The 19,851-nt window shown below is 40.6% G+C and overlaps 1 protein-coding gene across 1 annotated transcript in view; it reads left to right on the top strand.

Moving 5' to 3' along the window:
- thsd7ab (thrombospondin, type I, domain containing 7Ab) overlaps positions 1–19,851 on the top strand; it is a 126,861-nt gene that overhangs the window by 25,118 nt on the left and 81,892 nt on the right. Inside the window, exons 5-6 of the mRNA XM_077527223.1 lie at positions 8,716–8,837; positions 8,932–9,138. Coding sequence (XP_077383349.1) covers positions 8,716–8,837; positions 8,932–9,138 — 329 coding nt within the window. The remainder of the gene's footprint in view (positions 1–8,715; positions 8,838–8,931; positions 9,139–19,851) is intronic.

Genomic DNA, 19,851 nt, shown 5'->3' with positions numbered 1-19,851 from the left:
TAGTTGACTTTCGGAATGATGTGGTTTAAATAGTGTACTTCTCCAAATGTTTTTAACCCTCTAAAGCCTGAACCTGAAATGTATGAGAGAACATTCTGATTCTTTTGAAATAGAGTATTTATTGGTCCTTTTCAACAAACAAGCAAAAACATTTTTTTTAAATGTTTTTTTTTTAATCAACTTCCACATTTGACTTGATTTGTGTCATATTTGATACATCCTGTCACAATGCTTTAAATTAGTACATTCATAAGTGTCAAAACTATAATAATAAACAGACATATCAAAAATTCATATTTCCCAAAATCAGAAAGAACATTTCCCACTATTATTAAGTATAGGTATCTCTCCTTTCTCAATTGGGGCGATCTTGCAAGGTTGTTGGAAAAATCATCAGATGGGTGATACTGCCCTCTAATGGATTATCCATGCAATGCATGTATCAGATCATATACGTCAGAGTTTTAATGGGAGAAAAATATTATATTCATGAAATAGAGGGCTCAAAATGTCTTGTATTTAATATATGTTTGGCGTTACAGTACTGTATAGAAAAAAAATATCTATCATCAGTGGCTAGGTGACGTCGAGTTGATTTTCATCAATTGTCATCTTAAAAACAACTGAAGTCAAGTAACCACTGTGCACACACACGCGCGCACACGTACACCGTGTAGCACATTCCACCAAGGTGTCCCAGTTTCTTCATCCTGCTGTCATCTTGCTGTGAAAAGGAAGTAACACACATAGAAGGAGGGAGCAAGAGAGAGATGTGATCTTCGCCAAAGTCAGGGAGGAGTTTATTTTATTTATTTATTTGGGCCGATTTAAAGCGTTCTGCCCCAAATTCCGACGCACTCTTCCCACTAGGGTGTGTGCTCACTCACTCCAAGTATTGCCCGACAGATTTGACATAATCCCACCGACAGATGGGTGAGAAGCTCATATCCTCCTTCCTACAACACCAGCACAACACACCAGTGCTCCAACAACACTGCAGACAAAGTTTGATTTAAAATTGGTCTTCTCTTTTTTTTTTCTTTTTTTTTCTCCGTGTATGTAATCCCACTAAGAGATAGGGGTAAAAACATAACTTCCTCACAGGATTTTCAAGGATTTACGGCTAAGATGTAAAAGCAAGCGGGTGGATCAGTTCCAAACGAGGAACATTTGGATCCGTTGTGACCCTTCACTTGTGGTAGCAATGGCACGTTAGCCGAAAAAGCTAAAAACAAGGGTAGTGAATAAATGCTCAAACGGCTCAAAGGACTTTGCATATCAGCCAGAATTGTGTTGATGTGTTTGCACGTGCCAATAGTATTGTTGTGGTTTGTCTTGTATTGTTGTTGACCTCCCTCCAACATTTGAGTCATTTTGCCTCTGCGAGGTCGCTGTCTTTCTCCTCGTTGTGAGTCATGATGCAATATATCATGATCACATTAGGAACTGCAAAGACCAATGCCCGACAGCAGTCATGCAGTTCAATGCAAATCATTTTTTTTATTCACTCTATAAAGAAAAAAAAATGAAAGGGGACAGAAAGAAGTAAAACTTGTTTTGTCTGCCCATGATCAACAAAAAAAAAAAAATCAACACAAAATGAATGACAGTGAGCGGTCAAGACACATTCAGTGTAACAATACTACAAACTAATTCAAATGCATGTCCTTGTGCTATTTTGCAGTAATTGTGTTTTTATACATTTAAAAAAAAATACAAATAGACTGAAAAGGTTTTTTTACAATCCAGATTGTTCCACAGACTGACACCTTGAGTTGAAATACATCGGTCTTTTTGTTTTGTTCTATATTTAGGTTTGGAAAAAATTGTGTGTCCCTCTTAATTTGTACTAATTTTCCCTTTTTATAAATTTGGTTTGTATATTGACTGGTAAAATTTCACGATGGGCTTTATACAATATTTTAAGGTGGCTAAATTCAATCAATTCATTACATTTTCAAGCTTTGTAATTGTATAAATAATGGATTACTGTGGTCTCTGTATCTACAACCGCAAAAATACCACGTTTCTGTAAAAGAAAGATAGGTTCAGTGTAGGTTTTGCCCCCCCATCACTTCAATGCAATATGTCAGGTATGGAACAATCAATAAGTTCAACTAACATGTTCTGGAAAACTGTACCTTAAAACTTTTATTTAAGTTCAATCCATAACCATGACTTCAGACTGACCCTAAACTCCCTAAATTTGAGATCCTGTGAGTAAATTTTTGATTTGCTCACAAATTTGTAACCAGTAAATTTGCTGATTATTTAAAGTATTATTTATGATAATATTTTTTGTTGCTGTAAAACATCAGTGATCGATCTCTTAATTTGCTAATCAATAAGTTTGTTGATTAATCGATTATCAATCATTGCACCTCTAGTGGGAATGATGAACCATTAGTTAGCAAGATAACATTAGATGTAGTTTTGTATGGTGACTCTCAAGTTCTACTAGTACTCTTGGAATTTCAACCTCCAATCACAAAGTCAGATATTTACGTCAGATGTTTTCACTGTTATGTCATTGCGTCCATCTTGCTGGCAGCGCCACTTTGGAGTTTCCAAACATTCAAGAAATAAAAAGCAGCCAAGTAAATCCAGGGCACGCGTGGATTATGAGTCAATCCACACACACGATGTGATTCCTTAAATCCCCACCAGATTTGTATGCCCATAACACCAGGACTACGAGGCATTTTGCCTCGTTAGCCGTTGTTATTTTGCAATTTACACCTCAACCACAATGGAAAGCCATTACAAAATCACAAACGGGACAAATTAGAAAATGACAAGCAGATCATCATGTGCTATGAATAGTAGAATGAAATGTCAGTCAGTAAGACTTCAAAGACACCAGTCGCTCTGTTTTCACATTCATGCATAATAAAATTCCATATGGCAAATTGGCAATATATTAAGCCAAACTCAAACTCAAGGCTTGGCGGTCAGAGCCGAGTTGCCACATCATTTATTTGCGGTCCACTAATCCAAATAAAATGTGTGTGCTTCATGTTTCTTGCTATTTTATCAATGATATTTTGTCTTGTAAAAAATACAGCCGACAATAATTCTGCAACAAATAGAGATTGTTTTTTCCTTTTTCAGTAAAAGGAAAAGTATTGACATCAAAATTTTAAGAAATACAAACTACAGCTTATAATTTTATTGAATTTTTTAAGCATAGGTTTATTGAACAACTTTTTAGAACTTTTTTTTTAAATATTGGAGTTAAAATGTGAGTTTTTATTTTAATATTTGTCAAAAAACATCTTTGTTCTAAAATTCTAACAAAAAGCTTGAGAACCTGCCATGGCCATTAACATGACTTAAAAGATTGAACAAGTAAATACTGCAACTCTCTATTGTTACCTACAGTAAATAAAGTTTTCCAAAATTTCAAAGTATCTGCAAATGTTACATTTTTACTTATCTTCTTATTAATTTCAAACAAAAACAGAAGTTTTCCCACGGTCAGCACCACCACCACTTATACAGCTAACAAAAAAATTTAATAATTTGTTCTCTGAAGTTAACACCATTTTAAATTGATCTCTTATCAGCTGCATGATTCTTCAAAAGGCTGGTGCCATATTTGTCAAAATGCTGAATATCGTTGCTGATAATCAATATCTGTCTATCCGTGCAGGTAAAACACAATTTTGTAAAAACAAGCACACAAAAGAAATCATTGCCATATAAATCTCAAACATATAAATCCCAGTGACTTTATTGCAGCCATTACATTTTAAACGACTCTCCAGCAAAATGACACAAATGGAGTTAGTCCATCTAGTTCTCAGTGACTCAATTACTTTACACATTCAACATACAGGAGTAGTGAAATTTTCCAGTACCATCGCAAAAGAAGAAAATCATTCATTCAAGCCATTTCACCTGTTTTATCAATGGCTCTACTTTGGTCAAATGGCCGTGACATCATGGTGAAATGTTGTGAAGTTTGCGACATCCATCATCTCCATGATATCAGCAATACAGCAGCAATAAGTTTAATTGGAGACGGCATCGGCATGTATGCGAGCTGATGTGAATTTTAACAGGAGGCCTACAGATGGTCATAAATATGCATGCGGGTTCGTGTTGTGTGGCGTCTACGCTCTGTAGACGTACTGTACACCTTGTCAACATATTCACTTCCAGATGGCATCACGTGCTGTGTGAAGTGTTACCGTGGGAACCAAAAAAAAAAATGTCCGTGCCCAACGCGAGGCAAAACTTGTCTTTGTGAATGTATAATCACAAAGTTTGTTCTCAAATGTATCACAAGTTCACAACCATAATAAGAGTTATTAGATTTTATTATAACGTATATCTCACAATATTGTTGACTTAGAATATCGTCTGTGGGTTTGGTTTTCAAATGTTTGTTTCAAAGTATGGTTTTAAGTAATGGTTAGGGTTTAACCCTTATAAGGCCATGTTTGAGTTTAAAAATTCTGGTGTTCAAATATGGTTAGGGTTTTCAGTGAGTCTTTTAAGATGGGCTTTCAAAGTATGGTCTGAAGTCATGGTTCATGTTTCAAATAAGGCTATCAAGGTCGTGTTTCAATTTGGGGTTTAAAAGTATAGCTTCAAGTAAGGATTGGCTTTAAAGTTAGCTTGCAAATATGATTATAGCCTCAGTTAGTGATTCAAATTAGGGGTTTAAATTGTGATTAGGGCTTCAAATGAGTCTGACTGGGTGGAGGCTTCAGACTACCATCTCAACTTAATCATGGTTTGTGTTTTAAATTTTGCTTTCAGGCTCGGGTTTGGGTTTGAAATAGGGATGTCAGAGTCGGGCTTTAACGTTAGTTTCAAATTACGGTTTCAACTTCCTGTTTCAAAATTAAGGTTAGGGTTTCAAAACAGGATTAGATTTTCAAATCAGGATTAGGGTTTCAAAGCAGAGTTTTAAGTGAAGGTTTTGAGGCAAGGTTAGGGTTTGAAAGTATGATCTCAAGTATGGGTTTGAATGCAGGGTTAGTGTCTTGAGGCAGGTTTAGAGTTGTACATTTGGGTTCCTGTTTTAAAATCATCTCCCTAACCAAATGTGTGTATTGCGCCAGGTTTAGTATCAAGAAGGGTTAAAGCAAGGTTAGGGTTCTAAGTTAGGGTTTTTGCTTTGAAATGAAGCTTCCAAACCTGGACTCAGGTTTCCAGTCAATGTTAGGGTTTCAAAAATCACTAAAGTAAGCCTGTGAGTAAGTAAGGTTGCAATCTGTGTGTCCATATCAGGTCTGCTCCATTTTCAATCCCACAAATCAGAGAAATGTAAAATGTGATTTGTGAAGCAATTTGTCACACGCAGATAAAGATTATCGTGCCTTCTGCTTCTGATTTTACGCCCTGCGAGTTCCACCCCCGTGTGTACCGCCTTATCTGCATTCCCCCCCCCCCCCCCCCCTTTTTTTCCCCGTCGCTTCCTCCCTGTGCTGACGTCCAGACGCCGCGGCGTTAGCTGACCCTTTCGCGCCATTGTTAGCCTGACAGCTCATTCTGAGCCCACATACAGATAAAGAACACTTTTTAGTGTGTGTGCATGCGTGAAATGCATGTGTGGAAGCAAATTGAATTTAGACATTTTATTGGGACACCTACAAAAATACAGAAAATGTGGACCTTGGACAAGACAAGAGTTTTGACAAAAGAATTGGGGCACCAACCGGAAGCGAAAAGACAAAAGTATTCGGACACCTATAAGCATTCAAACAATTTGGAAAAAAAAGCTTGCATGGGGCAAAAGCAGAAGGAATGCAGTTTGGACAAAAGTATTGGACAACATACACAAAGGATGTAAAATGTGGAACCTGAATACAAGTTTTGGGACACCTACAGGAAGTGAAAAAGGCAGAAAATATGGCATTTCAACGAATGCTGCAACTGGTGTGTGTTGTGTTGTTACATAATTGAGTTATATGCATACGGGACCTTTCCTCAAGGGCCTTTGCGGCACTGAAGCAAACAAACACTTGAATTTAACAAACCCGATGGCTAGCATCCAAAACTTTATGCACTCGCTCGGAATGTGATAAATCTTTACAGTGTACACAAATTTAGCACCCAGAAGCAGTCGTGCCCTTTTGTCCAAGATGCAATCTGTTGCTTGACTGGCTCGGTCCACTCTGAGCTGTTGGCAATTAGAAGATCATTACTTCTAGACATTAACACCTGCAAGACTTCGGCCAAAAGTATTGGGACACCTACTAGAAGTGAAAATGTGGATTTTGGACAAAAATATTGGGACAGCTGCAGAAATAGAAAATATGGATTTGTGGACAAAAGTATTGGGACACCTGCAAAGTGTGAAAATACGGATTTTGGACACTCAAAAAAAAAACAAAAAAACAAAAAACAACGTATTGGACAGCTGCAGAGTTGAATTTGGATAAAAGTATTGGAACACCTCCTGGAAGTGAGAATGTGGATTTTGGACAAAAATATTGGGACAGCTGCAGAAATAGAAAATATGGATTTCTGGACAAAAAGATCGGGACACCAACAAAGTAAAAATGCAGATTTTGGACCCCAAAAAAATATATACTGGAACGTTGGACAGCCTCAGTGTTGAATTTGGACAAAATTATTGGAACACCTACAGTCATGACTACAAAAATTCACAATTTGGAGTAAATTATTAGGATACCTCCAGGAAGTGAAATGAGGATTTTGGGAGAGCTGCAAAATATTGTGACAACTACAGAAGATGAAACTATGGAGTTTGGACAAATGTATTGAGATACCTGCAGAAATACATTTTGTTCCACTCTGCTGTGTGCAATTAGCAGGCATGATTCAAAGGTATCGATGGCCCGAGAGCCATTTTGTATGTTTGCTTTAGGGAGGCCACATTTTGCCGCCTGGCTTTGATTGTTTTGTAATGGGCAGACATGCCGCTAAATGGGACGCCATCGGCTTGCTAATGAATCAACATGTCTGCTACAAGTCATTTCCTAATTGGAGTCAGTTGCAGCCCGTGTGCTCGTTATCGGCGCTGAACTGAAAGAATTAATTCACGCTATACACCCCCATCACTCCCTCATTCTTTTATCACTTCACGCTGTCGCCTATGTTTTTGCCTCAGTCTTTTTCTCCCACCCGCTGCCACCATCATCATCATCATCATCATCATCTTCATCATCATCCTTGCCTCCGCCTTCCCTGCATGGAGCCACGCTCTTGTCTGCCTTTCTGATTCGGGAGCAGCGGTTCTCAGGCCCCCGCTGCTCTCCTGGTGTCCCCCCACCTCCACCCCACCTCAAGTTCCCCCAAACAGCATGAGCAGAGAGGCAGTGGAGGAAGAGGAGCTGGGAGGAGGCGGTGGGGGGGGGGGGGGGGGGGGGGGGGGGGGGGGGGGGGGGGGTCATCATTCCTCGTGCCCATAGAGAGAAATACGAGCTGAGTGTAATAATAAGAAGTGTGTCAGGCTAAGGATTCGATATACAAAGTTGGAAGCAAACCTTTACCCAAGATGGCTGCCTCTATCCAAAATGGAAGACTTCCTATGTTTTTTTGTTTTGTTACGTTTTTTGTGGTATTACAGGGTTTTTTTTTGTGGCTGGTCATTTAAATTTTGCTGCCATGCCCCACCCGCATACAATGACCAAAGCTCAAATTTGTTGCAATTTAGTGTTGTCCATCTGTGTAGTATATTTGGTTGACATTTGAGTCAATTTCTTGGAGAATTCAGCTTTTGAAAAAACCCTGGCAATGGCCAAGATGAGCCCTGAAATTCACACCAAAATGGAAGACTTCCTGTGTGTTTTGTGGCATGACATCTGGGAATTTTTGGACTTTTTTGTGGTTCTTCTCATGGGGGACATGCCTGCTAAATTTGATGTTGCTTAGGGAATCCAGCTTTGGGGACTGAAAAAACATCACCTGATGAGGAGCAGATTTTTTTTGTGTTTATTTTATTTTTTTAACAACTTCCCACAAAATAACCAAATAAAGGGTCCAAATTTTAGCAGTTATCAGCCAAAATCTTTTTCTCATTTAGGACCCAGCGAATGACACCTAAAATTCCCAAATGGCTGACTTGTTTGCTGAAACTTTTTGGTGGATCTACTCACAATAAAAAAAAAAAGAAGAGAAACATGGCTGCAGGGGGCTAAATTAAAAAAAAATAAAAATCAATCAATAGTGCCCTACAACGGATATTTCCAGTTTACTGAAACTTTGCTGCCATGCTCATGACCAAAGCTCAAGTTCTTTGCAATTTAGGATCATACATCTGTCGATCTGCCTCGCCATCTTCGTGTTAAAATTTACTAGCAGTTGAACAAAATCAGTCCAATGTCCAGAAATGACCAAATGCCCACAAAGAATAGAAGCAATTTAAACCAAAAACAGCGGCTTCCTTTGTCTTTTCAGGCATAAAGTAGCTTCCCAAGACTTTTTGTTGGCCTACTCATTAACTGATACTCATGCCGACTAAATTTCATGTTGCTAAGTGAAACTGGCTTGAGGGGCTGGATTTAAAATAAAAATCCACAGTGCGCAACTGAGCCAATTTTGGTGTACTCGGGCCTTAATAAAAGGAGAGTGAGAGGGGGACAAGACAGGTAATGAGAATGGGGTGGTGGTGGAGCTGGGGAGTAAGACAGCGGAAAGAGCAAATGAGCGAGCGAGGTGAGTGAGTGAGATAGAGAGAGAGGTAGAGCAAGGCAGCACACTGCAGATCCTCGCCCACTGTCGCCTCTCCGCCAGCAGAGGAGACGACAGCGCAGGAGGGAGGACGCCATGGAGGAGCCTCTCTGGAACCTCCGACAGCAGCTCTCCCGCTGACCAGCACATCCTCCACCTCCCTCCATCCTTCCATCACTCTTCTCCATGTGCGTGTCCTTCAACTCCTCCTGCCTCAAAGTGAGCCGCGCTCCACTTCTTGTCGCCTCTTTTTAAGACTACCGTTTTTTTTTTTTTCTGCAGTTGTTTTTCATCAGCTGACCTCCCGCGAACTGAGTGGATTTACTTTTCTTTTTTTTTCTCTCCCTCTCTCCCGGACCATGGGGCCGGCGGGGTGGCGGAGGGGCAGCTGGCACCTCCCGGTGTCACTGCTGCTTCTAGTGGGCTGCGTTTTCCGGCGGGATCTCGCGCAGACGGATGACGGGAAGTCTGTCTACTTCTGGGAAACAGGTAGAGCTGAACGTGATCTCTTGTTGATGTGCTAGTATGCAACTTGCAGGTGTCGGTGGGTTGCGGGTGTCTAATCAAATCAAGCCAGTCGGCCCGTCTTCCTTCAAAACAACTTAAAAAGAAACCAAACCCGGACGGGAAAGCTGACCCCGATAGCAACTCGCTGTGATCCTGCATGTTGCACTGGATTACGCTCCTTTCAGGTGATGCCATTCAGGCATTATTCCAGAACGGGAAGGGAGGAGGAGGAAAAGAGAGAGGGGTGGGTAGGCGTTTTTGATAGATTTGACACAAGGTCATGTGGTGTTGAGCATTTCTCGTTGAACGGAATTTCATTGGCTAAAGTGGCTAGGCAGGTATTGTTAATTAACATTGCTACACAGGGAATGTCATTGGTTAACGTAGCTACAACAGGGATTGTTGTTAGTTGGCTGTCATGCGAGATCATGTTTATTAGGTAACAGAGAATATTGTTAGTTAATCTGACTACACACGGAATGTCATTCCTTAACGTGGCTACAATTGACGTTAGTGAAAGTGGCTACAGAGGGGATTGTTGTTAGTTCAACTTTTAATTGTGAGAATCATGTGCAGTGGCTACACAGGATTTGTTGGACTTTTACGTACTAGATCATGTGCATTCCTGCCCTGGCTCCACATGGCATTCTTAACATGGCTACATAGGGTTTGTTGTTGGACTTAAATGTGTGAATTCTTATGAATTAGTTAGCATGGCTACACAAGGAATGTTGTTAATTATAACTGCACATGGATTGTCATAAGTTCAACTTTGACATGAAGAGAAACAAGTGCATTACTTAATATGGCTCCAAGGGGGCTGCAAACAATCTGCTTAGATTTACCCATGAGACCATGTGCATTAGTTAACATGGCTACATACACAGGGAATGTCATTAATATGGGTACTCAGGAATTGCAGAACTGAGCTCTAGACTGGAGTACATAGAAGCGAGAATAGCATAATTAACAGCCGGTGTGTGTGTGTGTGTGTGTGTGTGTGTGTGTGTGTGTGTGTGTGTGTGTGTGTGTGGGTGTGTGTTAGTTTGAAGAATTTCTCTTGGGCCCGTCCATGCCTTTCACATTGTATGTTAGCGTTAAGCTAGCGGACGTTCGTTACGCGAATTTTGGTGCTTAAATATACCATCTTTAATTCTCTTTTGTTGTATGCTCTGTTTGTACAGGTTGCCACTTAGTGTGTGTTGAAGTAGCAGTTATGTTAGCCTCTCTTCCCGTTATATGTTAGCATTAAGCTAGTGGAGTTACGTGAAATGATTAGGTTTGGTTGAACATTTTGGTGTTTGAATATCCATCCATTTATCCATTTTCTTGACCGCTCATTCCTCACAAGCGTCGCGGGGGGTGCTGGAGCCTATCTCAGCTGGCTTTGGGCAGTAGGTGGGGTACACCCTGGACTGGTTGCCAGCCAATCGCAGGGCACACAGAGACCAACAACCATCCACACTCAGAAGAACACCAACAGAGTCATTCACCGTGCTGCCGTGTTTGAATATACATATATGCTTAAATTCTCTTCTCACAGTTTGCCTCTGATTTGGAAAACTGTGCAAGCAAGAGAGTCTTCTTTTCATCTTCACGAAGTGATGCTATATGATAGTCTCCACATTTCTTCACAGCGATCTCTTATTTCACACACATACATTGAGCGTCTGGAACGTGTGCCCTGCGCTAAACGTGGTTTCACTGTACTGCCATTTCCGAGTTTGTATTCGAGCCATGTCGTTGTTCGACATTGGCCCGTCAAACTTTGCCCCTCAGCGCCGACTCGTGCCGGTCGTGCCTTGTGGTGCTTGCCCACCTCGTCGTTTGACGCAGCACACCGCCTCTTCTTGCATCTTTAAAGAGGATGTAGCCCGCTAAGGAGATTAAAGCAGCGGGGATTTAACAAGCCAGGAAAGGGAGCGGACTTGAGGAAGGGGAGCGGCGTGCAGTCAGCGGAGAGGGAGCAACTTAACCTACATCCACCCCACTGTAGGTCAGCCGCGATTACGCCCCGGCTCCCACGCCACGCCACCTTTCTCCTGTCTCAATGAGTGGAAAAGCTCCGGGAAGGCTCCGTGCTTTGAAATGTAATCCAGCCACTGGGAGTTTAGTTGGCCGCAGTGTAACGTATCACATTGATTGGAGTCTTTGTCTTACGTTCACACAATTTAAGGCTTTGAATGAATCTCAGATGTGTTTTGTTTAATTATTTAAATCATAATGTGATTAGTGATTCATAATACAGTACTTTGATTTAGGAGCTCATTGAATTATAAATCATCGCTTGTTCATATTTTGGCTTTGTGTTCCGAACCTAAATTTATGGTTCCCAAAAAATTGACTTTTATTTAATTCAATGGACTGACTTGGTGGGTCAGCGCTCCATCTGGCCCCAATGCAAGTCGGCTATAACTGTCAAAATCGGAAACTAAATTGATCAGCTTTGACAGTTTCATGCACGTTGGTTAAGTACGATTTCATGTAATCCTGCTAGTGATCTGACTTATTGACTGAGTGACTGACTTACGTCAACAAATGTATCAGCTGAAAAAATTTAGCTTTTCCATTTCATGCGCTGACTTGATGGGTGAGGGCCCCAATGTGAGTGGACTGTAACTGGCATGGCTTCTTCCTGGGACGATCCAAGAGATTTACGGGCTCCCACGCCACCTTTCCTCCTGCTTCTCAATGGGTGGAAAAGCTCCGGGCGGGCTCCGTGCTTTGAAATGTAATCCAGCCACTGGGAGTTTAGTTGGCCTCAGTGTAACGTATCGCATTGATTGCGAGCCCGGAGTCTTTTTCTCCTTTTTTCCCCCCGCCGTGTATTACATTCACACAATTTAGGGCTTTGAATGAATCCCTAACGTGGTTTTCTTTATTCTTTAAATCAAAATGCGATTATGTTTGTTTTGGGTTGTTTTATTTTTTTTCTTTCTGCCTTGCCGATCATCTGCAAAGTGAGATGGTGTTTGTGTACATTTGTGCGCCGAAGAGGGAATATTCTTGTGGCAAGCGATGCGCTGATGTTTTGCATATTGATGAGTCTGGAGCTCAAGTACGGGGCCTGTCTCGGAAACTGTGGGGAATAGGCCCTGCTTTTGCTTTGCCTCCCCGCCTCGTTTTTTTATTTGCTTGTGGGGAAATATCTCTTTTTGGAAGGTGAGGCGGCTCAGAGCAGTTTTGTGCTCTGAGCTCTCTATTGAGAGACAAAATCTCTGAAGGTAGTGCTGAGGATAAGAGATAAAGATGAGTGAGAGGGAGAGATCCTAGGCTAACATGGCCTATGATGAAGGCAATAAAAGCATGACACACTTTTCTGGCCCCTTTGAGACACCACCTTACATTTCCAGTTTCCTTTTCCACGACGCTAGAGTCCATTCCTTACCTCCGCCAAGCACAAATGCGAAGGTAAGAAGTGTAGTTTTGTTGGCAATGTGTCAGTTTGAAGGTATATGCGAGAACAACAAAGTGACATTAAGAATTACCCGAATGCACACATTTCATGACACACCACCACATATTTTTTTTTTTTCTAATTCTACTCTTTTTCCGTTTTATACATTGTCTATACATTTTATGCTAATTTGAAGCAGCTATTTGGGCGAATCTGAGGATTCTCCGAAAGTTGTGTGTGTGTGTGGGGGGGGTAATTTTTTAAATACCAGTTTCACTGATCAACACTAAATTTGTTCTACAGATCTAACATAGGACACTCAAAAGTCCCAAAAGCCCATGTCTGAATTTGAACAGGAAGTCAGCTATTTTGGTTTCAAGCAAACATATTTGAAACTTCCAGAAAGTAAAGAGTTTGATTGACAAATTGACATGCAATTTGGTGCACATTGCTATCATACCATAAAGCACAGAAAAGTCTCAAGTACAAATTCCTGAATGAAGTCAGCAATTTGGGGAAAATTTGTAGATTCTTCCAAAGTTTGAAAATAATTACTCCCAACTAGGGTAGGGCAGGGATGTGAATTGCCTTGTACCTGGCGATTATATCTTTATCACAATTCAATGATTCAATTCGATACCAATTAATCCCGATACGAATCTGTCGATTATTGCGATTTATTATTTTTTAAAAAAAAAATTTTTTTAACTCAAATTTAGAAAATACTAATCAATAAACTTGTACATGTACACTAAGATTTATATGAAAATGCACTACAGGCTAACTGTGAGCCACTGTTTTTAACAAACAGGTTGCAACCGTTTAATGTTTGAACTGCATTTAAATAAAATATTAAGGCTTAATGTTCCATTAACATAACTTTCTTCCATGCTAACCCTAAGACGTTTGGCTGAATATTTCCATCACAAATTGATGTTCATCGATTCAGCTGCATATTGAATTGATAGGAGAATTGCGCGCTGTAAATCGCGATATTGCCAAATAGATTTTTTATTTATTCCTTTTAACACCCCTACTCCCAACACCAGTATGACAAATTATCACACAATAGGGTGAACATGTCTATCATAACAGGAGGCACGAAAATGTCAGAAATTAAACAGGAAATTGGCCATTTTGGTTTGAACCAGCCTATTTTGAGTGAATTCCATGGCTTGTGTACTTTGACAAATTCCTATTGGGATTTATTTTTATTTTTTTTTAAATTTTGCCTGCAGCAGCTAAAGCACGCTAAATATAAACAATTATTAATGATGGTGGTCAAAGTGCACTGCTGTAACCCGAACCCATTGAAAACAACCTTGAGTTTCAGCTCTTTCACCCTGCTTACATTGCAGTTTTTCCACGGTATGCTGTCAAGGGAACTTCTCGTGGCATCTAGACTTAAAAATGGACCACGCTTGCATATTCAAACCATCCTAGTCAAGTCTTCAAATGTTGTTGTATTCATAGTAGCTACTGGAAACTCATTGTTTCGCCTGCAGAGGCACATACATGCTCACATGATGACATATTATTCCCTCCCTGGTGTCTTGTGTGCACTTCATTTCGTTCACCGTAGGCACGAGCTGTCAAGACCTTCCATGCTCGCAATTACAGGTGCAATATCTGGCCAAGGTGTCTGAGAGCTACCTCAGAAATTGCCTTTTGCAGTTTTGACAACATTTGAACAAACTGCTAAAATAAAGGCAATTTGTCATGAAAACTAAGACCTACTGTACGAATCACACGTCAGCTGACCATGAACGCTCGTTAAAGCAGCTGAGTCAGCAGCAAGAGAAACGACTATTTGTATGCACTACTCATAAAAAGTGAGAATTATTGTTGGGCTTCGAGGTAAAATTTCAGGACGAACCTAAAATGACCTTTACGGATGAACTTAATTTGACCATCTGTATACTTTTGTATACATATTGGTCCTTTTTATTGGTCCTTGAAGCTGAAAGACAAAAGTCACAACAAAGGATTTGATCCTTTAATAGACCAATAAACAAATCTTTCACTTATTAGAGAGTTTACTGGTAGCATGCCATTAAACATATTCTTGTTTACGTACAAAATAGGCACTTACTGGACCCAATGTGAAGCGGACAGTGACCTTAAAACCAAGATTCGTACCCAACCGTGATCGTTTTTCACCACAACTCAATACCATGCAATAAGAGTGTGTTTAATCCGAAACACAAACTCTCCCCTGACTGTGTGTCACTATCTTTCTCGTGAAGAGCTTTCTACCTTTGCTAAACTCGCCTCTCTAACGACCTGTCACATCTCGAAGAGCGTTTGGGTCGTACAGCGAGCGACGTGGCAGTTCCCCGACAGGCCCGTTGTTAGCCCGCCTGCCTTCACCTGGCGCGGCGGCAATGAAGGATGTCGTCTAGGCTCGGTGGGTTGTTAGTGGCTGCCTTTGCAATCACCACTGAAGAGTGACGTCTGGGAAATTGAGGGAGAGGCAGGTGTGACCGGTTCACAAGTTCAACAGAGACAGCCGAGTTTGTGAATACAAATATTCTTCGTTAGCACCTTCACTATATCACACATTTGTTCCTTTGCTGTAGAATCACATTGTGCTACAACATACACATTGTAGACAGTATTGTGGTCTACTGGGAGAGAGACAATGTAATTAAGAGGAAGAAGCTGTTTGTAAGAGTTTCTGCTTCTAATGTGTGAAAGTAGCTATTGTTTGAAGGTTTGCACATAATTGCTGTAACATTTATGCAACCTTCCTTTAGCGAATCAAGAGCATTTCATTGTTCTTATCGGATAGAACAACGAAAAGAAACAAAGTTAGTTTTTGTTTTTTTAATAAATGGTCTGTCTATATTGCAGACTTTAATTTATCGCAGATGGGTCTTGGTTGTATCACCATGATGCACTCAAAGAATTCCAGGGCTTGTATTTTTACAAACTCCTGTCAGGAAATTTGTCAAAATGAGGCCTGTTGGGTAGCACATATCCTCGATGGTGGCGATGTTATCTTGCTGAGCTTTTTTGCATTTGCCAACAAATGTAGGGCTCGAACTTCAATGAACTCTGACCAGGGAATTCAAAGTAAGATGAACATTTAAATCATTCTCAGAAAGTAAAAATTAAATCAGCCTGATATTAGATTCCCCGATCAGCATAAGATTTAGTGGACATTTTGTTTTGAAGCAGCTGTTTGGAGCCAATTTTACAGCTTTGTACTTTGATAAACTCCTTTCAGAAAACTTGTCGTAAAAAGTAAAACAAAACACACACACACCTTCAATGTTGGGTGGAATATGAGTTGTTCTAGGGGCTAGCATGATATGCCGACGCTTCATTTTGAAAGTTATTGGAGCGTTCAAACTTTCAGTCAACACAAACACACCACACTAAATGTTGCTTGCAATGAAGACATTTTCATTTTTTAACTGATACTGTCAACTCAGCTAACCTCTTCAGCGACCTCGCTCCGTTTTGAAATAGAAGCTGTCATCTCTCTGCAACCAGAGCAACCATCCCGCGGAAAATACAGTAGCTGCGAGCTATTAAAAAATAAACATACAGTATACGTGCAGTGTCTATGCCTTTTACATTAATCATCCAAGCAGGAATATTCCTCACCCGGAGGAGACAAAAACAGGAGCAGCTTCATCCCCCTGTTGGGAATACCAGTTAGCGTTCGACTCTCTGTGACCCTCGTTAGCATAGCACCTGAGGTCAAACATAAATGAGTTACTTAGCAACAAATTTAGGCCACGCATAAGAATTAAGACACATTCCTTGGGATTTTGGGGTTTACAGAGAGCCTAGGGCTTTTATTCAAATTGTTTTTACGCCTGTGTTTTTATTTCCATTCATTAGTAGGAGTGGAACCCGAGGCTAATGGATTGTCATGATTCGCTACTAAAGGTTCAGTGGGACCTTTATCAGAGATGGAGATTTGAGTCACTGAGTGGAAAGCAGCATACATAAAAGCTTGACTCTCTGGACCCAACTTGTGGTTATTCAGAGGCTTCAGGGAATTGTATTGCCATAACAAAGCACATTTCCACATGATATGGCATGAAATATGATATGCAAGGTCCCGGGTTAGCCCAAGATAATGCTGAAAAACCTGAAGTTGGTACTGGTGGGCTTTATCACTCGTCTCTAAAGCATTTTGCCAGGTGGCAACTTTGCAATGATGTTCCACCCTCAATTGGCCAGCCATGAGCATATGCTCACAAAAACTGCAAAGCTTACCTAAGCTGTGAAATGCTGATGGCTTCACAGCTGTCCGAATGATACCCGGCACAAAATAGGAAAGAAAGGAAGTGTATGGTGACTTTTAGGACACACTGTATACTAGTGGTGCAACAGATCACAAAAGTCACAGTTTTTCGGATCAGATCGTTTTTCAGATCAGCAGAAAGCAAAAGATGAATATAACTTTGACTTTATTTATTTTGTAAAATGCTCTTTGGACCCATAGATGATCGCAGTGGAGATTAGTCAGTTGATATACAACATGTCAACTTGTCAATTAGTTTAGAGCAGAGATCACCAACTTGATGCCTGCGGGCACCAGGTGGCCCACCAGGGCCACATAAATAGTCCATGGGGCCTGTTGTAATAATAACTAACCAGTAATGGGACATTGTGATTTCCTAGGAATTGTGTAGCAGTGATCATTTGAAAATGTGAACATTGGCAGAGATTTAAAGAAACAAACTGTTGCATATTGATATCCATCTGTTTCTTAATTACTGTGAGGAATCATTAATATGATCAATGTCTTTCATCACATCAATTATCATTATTAAATTGAATCTAACAGTAACATTAATGCTAATTTGAGCATCTTTGCTATTTCAGAATTGTGTCTCAAACTGGTATCCCTTTGCATTAATCATATCCAAGAAGTACCTCTTAAAAAGGATTGGCGACCCCCGGATGTAGAGAATGGGCAAACACAAATATTGTTATAAATGCTGCTTATAGGAATGCACACTGATCTGGGCTTCCAACACTGCAGCTCTGCTTAGTTTTTGGCTTCGACATGATAACATGTCCATTTAACTGTTGCTTGGAAATGGAGGACCTTCGCCAGCCCTAGCTGCCAAGTCATGAGCGGAGAAATTCAATGTGGAGGCGGTATTATGTAAATGAGCCACACTATTGGCTCGCTTACAGACACATTTTATGAAATGAGCAACTCACAAAAGATTTACTTGATTTTGTTCTGTCCCCTACAACTAACACCCAATGCAGAAAAATTTTCATGTAATATTTTCTTTAGGTATTTAGAATGAAAATCAATAGTTTGTTTATTATGACTCTATACCAAATGGTTAAGATGTCACTTCATTCTGAAATGAGCCTGTTTTAAGAGGGCGTTCCTGTCTCATGCGGATGATCCACTTGCAGTGTATTTCAGGCCAAGGCTGATATTCAGACATAAATCTGCACAGCATGGCTCGGTGACACAGTGGCCTATCGGGGGGGGGTGGGGGGGGGGGGGGGATATGTTCTGCTGCTGCTGCCGCAATATGGATGAAATAAGGCAGAGGAGGCGGCGGGAATCCTCTTATCTCACTCTAAATAAAGTTTTTTGGATGAAGTGTAATCTCTAAGCCCGGCATGCCTGCTGTATCAGTAATAGCCAGGTTTAGTGTAAGCTTCGCCATTTAGAACAAAACTCTCTTTGGCATTGCGCTTGGCCGGGGATGGATGGGAGCGTTTAGCAAATGCGCAGAGGCGTCTCTTACGCCACCAAACAGATCAATCTGGCTCAGACGTGGAAATATTTTTTTAAATGGAGTGCACTGTCATAGCATCACTCTGTCGGAAAACCATTAGGGCCGCAGTGACGCGGAACAGCAGAAGTCAGTGCGAGCTAATTTTTCCACTTTAATACTGCTTCATTTCCGCTTGACTGCTGCTGCTGCTGTTGTTGTGAATGCTAGTCACGAATACAAAGGCAGCTACAAGGCTCAATTTCTGCTGGTGAAAGCAGCGATCGGATCAAGTCACAGATGTGAAAGTCTCAAGTAAGTCCTAAGTCTTACCTTAAGTCCCAAGTCATTTTGTCTTGGGCAAGTCGAGTCACTTCATTAACGTAGTCTTACCTGCAGAATCTTATTTTCGTGAAGACAGAAGACCAGTAAGGTCAAATGTTGATATTACATGCCAATTTATCTAACCTCTGTGATGAAGTCACATGTGCAAGTCTCAAATCTTAACCTTAGTGTTTCAAGCAAGTCATTTCGTCTTGATGGGTTATATCAAGTCATTCTCAAGTCAAGTCGAGTCTAACGCAGTATTTGGTGACAAACAAAGCTTGGGTAATACCATTGGCCAAGTTAGTAAACCTGTATGTATTACATAGTCCAAATACGGACTACAACCAGACTTTAACTCAACCCTGATTTTTTTAAACTACTTTAATTCACACAGATTAAGAGATTCTGAAGATTTAGAGTAGATGTTCATACTGTTTGAAGCGACTAAGTAACACAACTAAGTCTTGTAGGTTTCTAACAGTCAGCAACTGCCAAAACAAATCAAGGAGACACCATCTACACACTTGGAACGCTATTATTAACATTAGTGACAAAGCAACTGGCTGGCAACTGAGGTAGAAAATTTTGGAACTGTAAAATTGTGACCTACCAAATTTTGAGCAACCAGGCTGGCTGGTTCACTGAAGCCAACTGCCACTTTTTTTTCTTTTTTTTTTTTTTTTCAAGTTAACGGAACAAGTATAGAATCGGCACTATACGGGTATCCGCGGCCAAGCTGTTAAGACCGTCACCTGCCACCGTGGGGACCCTGTTTCAAGACCATCCCTAAACACACGGCTGAGGTGTCCTTGAGCAAGACACCGATACGATGAACTGCTCCCTGGATGCTTAAAGCGGCCACCTGCTTCAGTGTGTGCCACTCACAGTGTGTGTTCTCTGTGATGGGTCAAATGTAGAGGTCAAATTTTGTGTATGTGACCGAAAAAATGATTTCATCATCTTGCACTATTATAATGTGTATGGGGTCTTAATATGTGATGTCGATGTATGATTGTTTGTGTATGCAGTTTTCCCTCACTCCACTACTAAATTCTTCTTATAGCGATAGAGAAACCTTAAACCTCACTTACCGTACTTGACCAATCTTAAAATCATCCAAGATTCCAAAAATCAAGTTTCCCTAATCAGAAACTCGAGACTTTTGTGCCTTCAAAATTCTTAAATATAAAGTCAATTCTGCAGAGTGTGTGTATGTAAAGTGATTATTAAGATTCATCTGTACTTAGAATTTAGTGCAAAACATAC

The sequence above is a fragment of the Festucalex cinctus genome, chromosome 7, assembly GCF_051991245.1.
Source record: "Festucalex cinctus isolate MCC-2025b chromosome 7, RoL_Fcin_1.0, whole genome shotgun sequence".
Lineage (NCBI taxonomy): Eukaryota > Metazoa > Chordata > Actinopteri > Syngnathiformes > Syngnathidae > Festucalex > Festucalex cinctus.
Note: the sequence above shows the minus strand (reverse complement) of the source record. Positions and strands in the feature narration are given on the sequence as shown.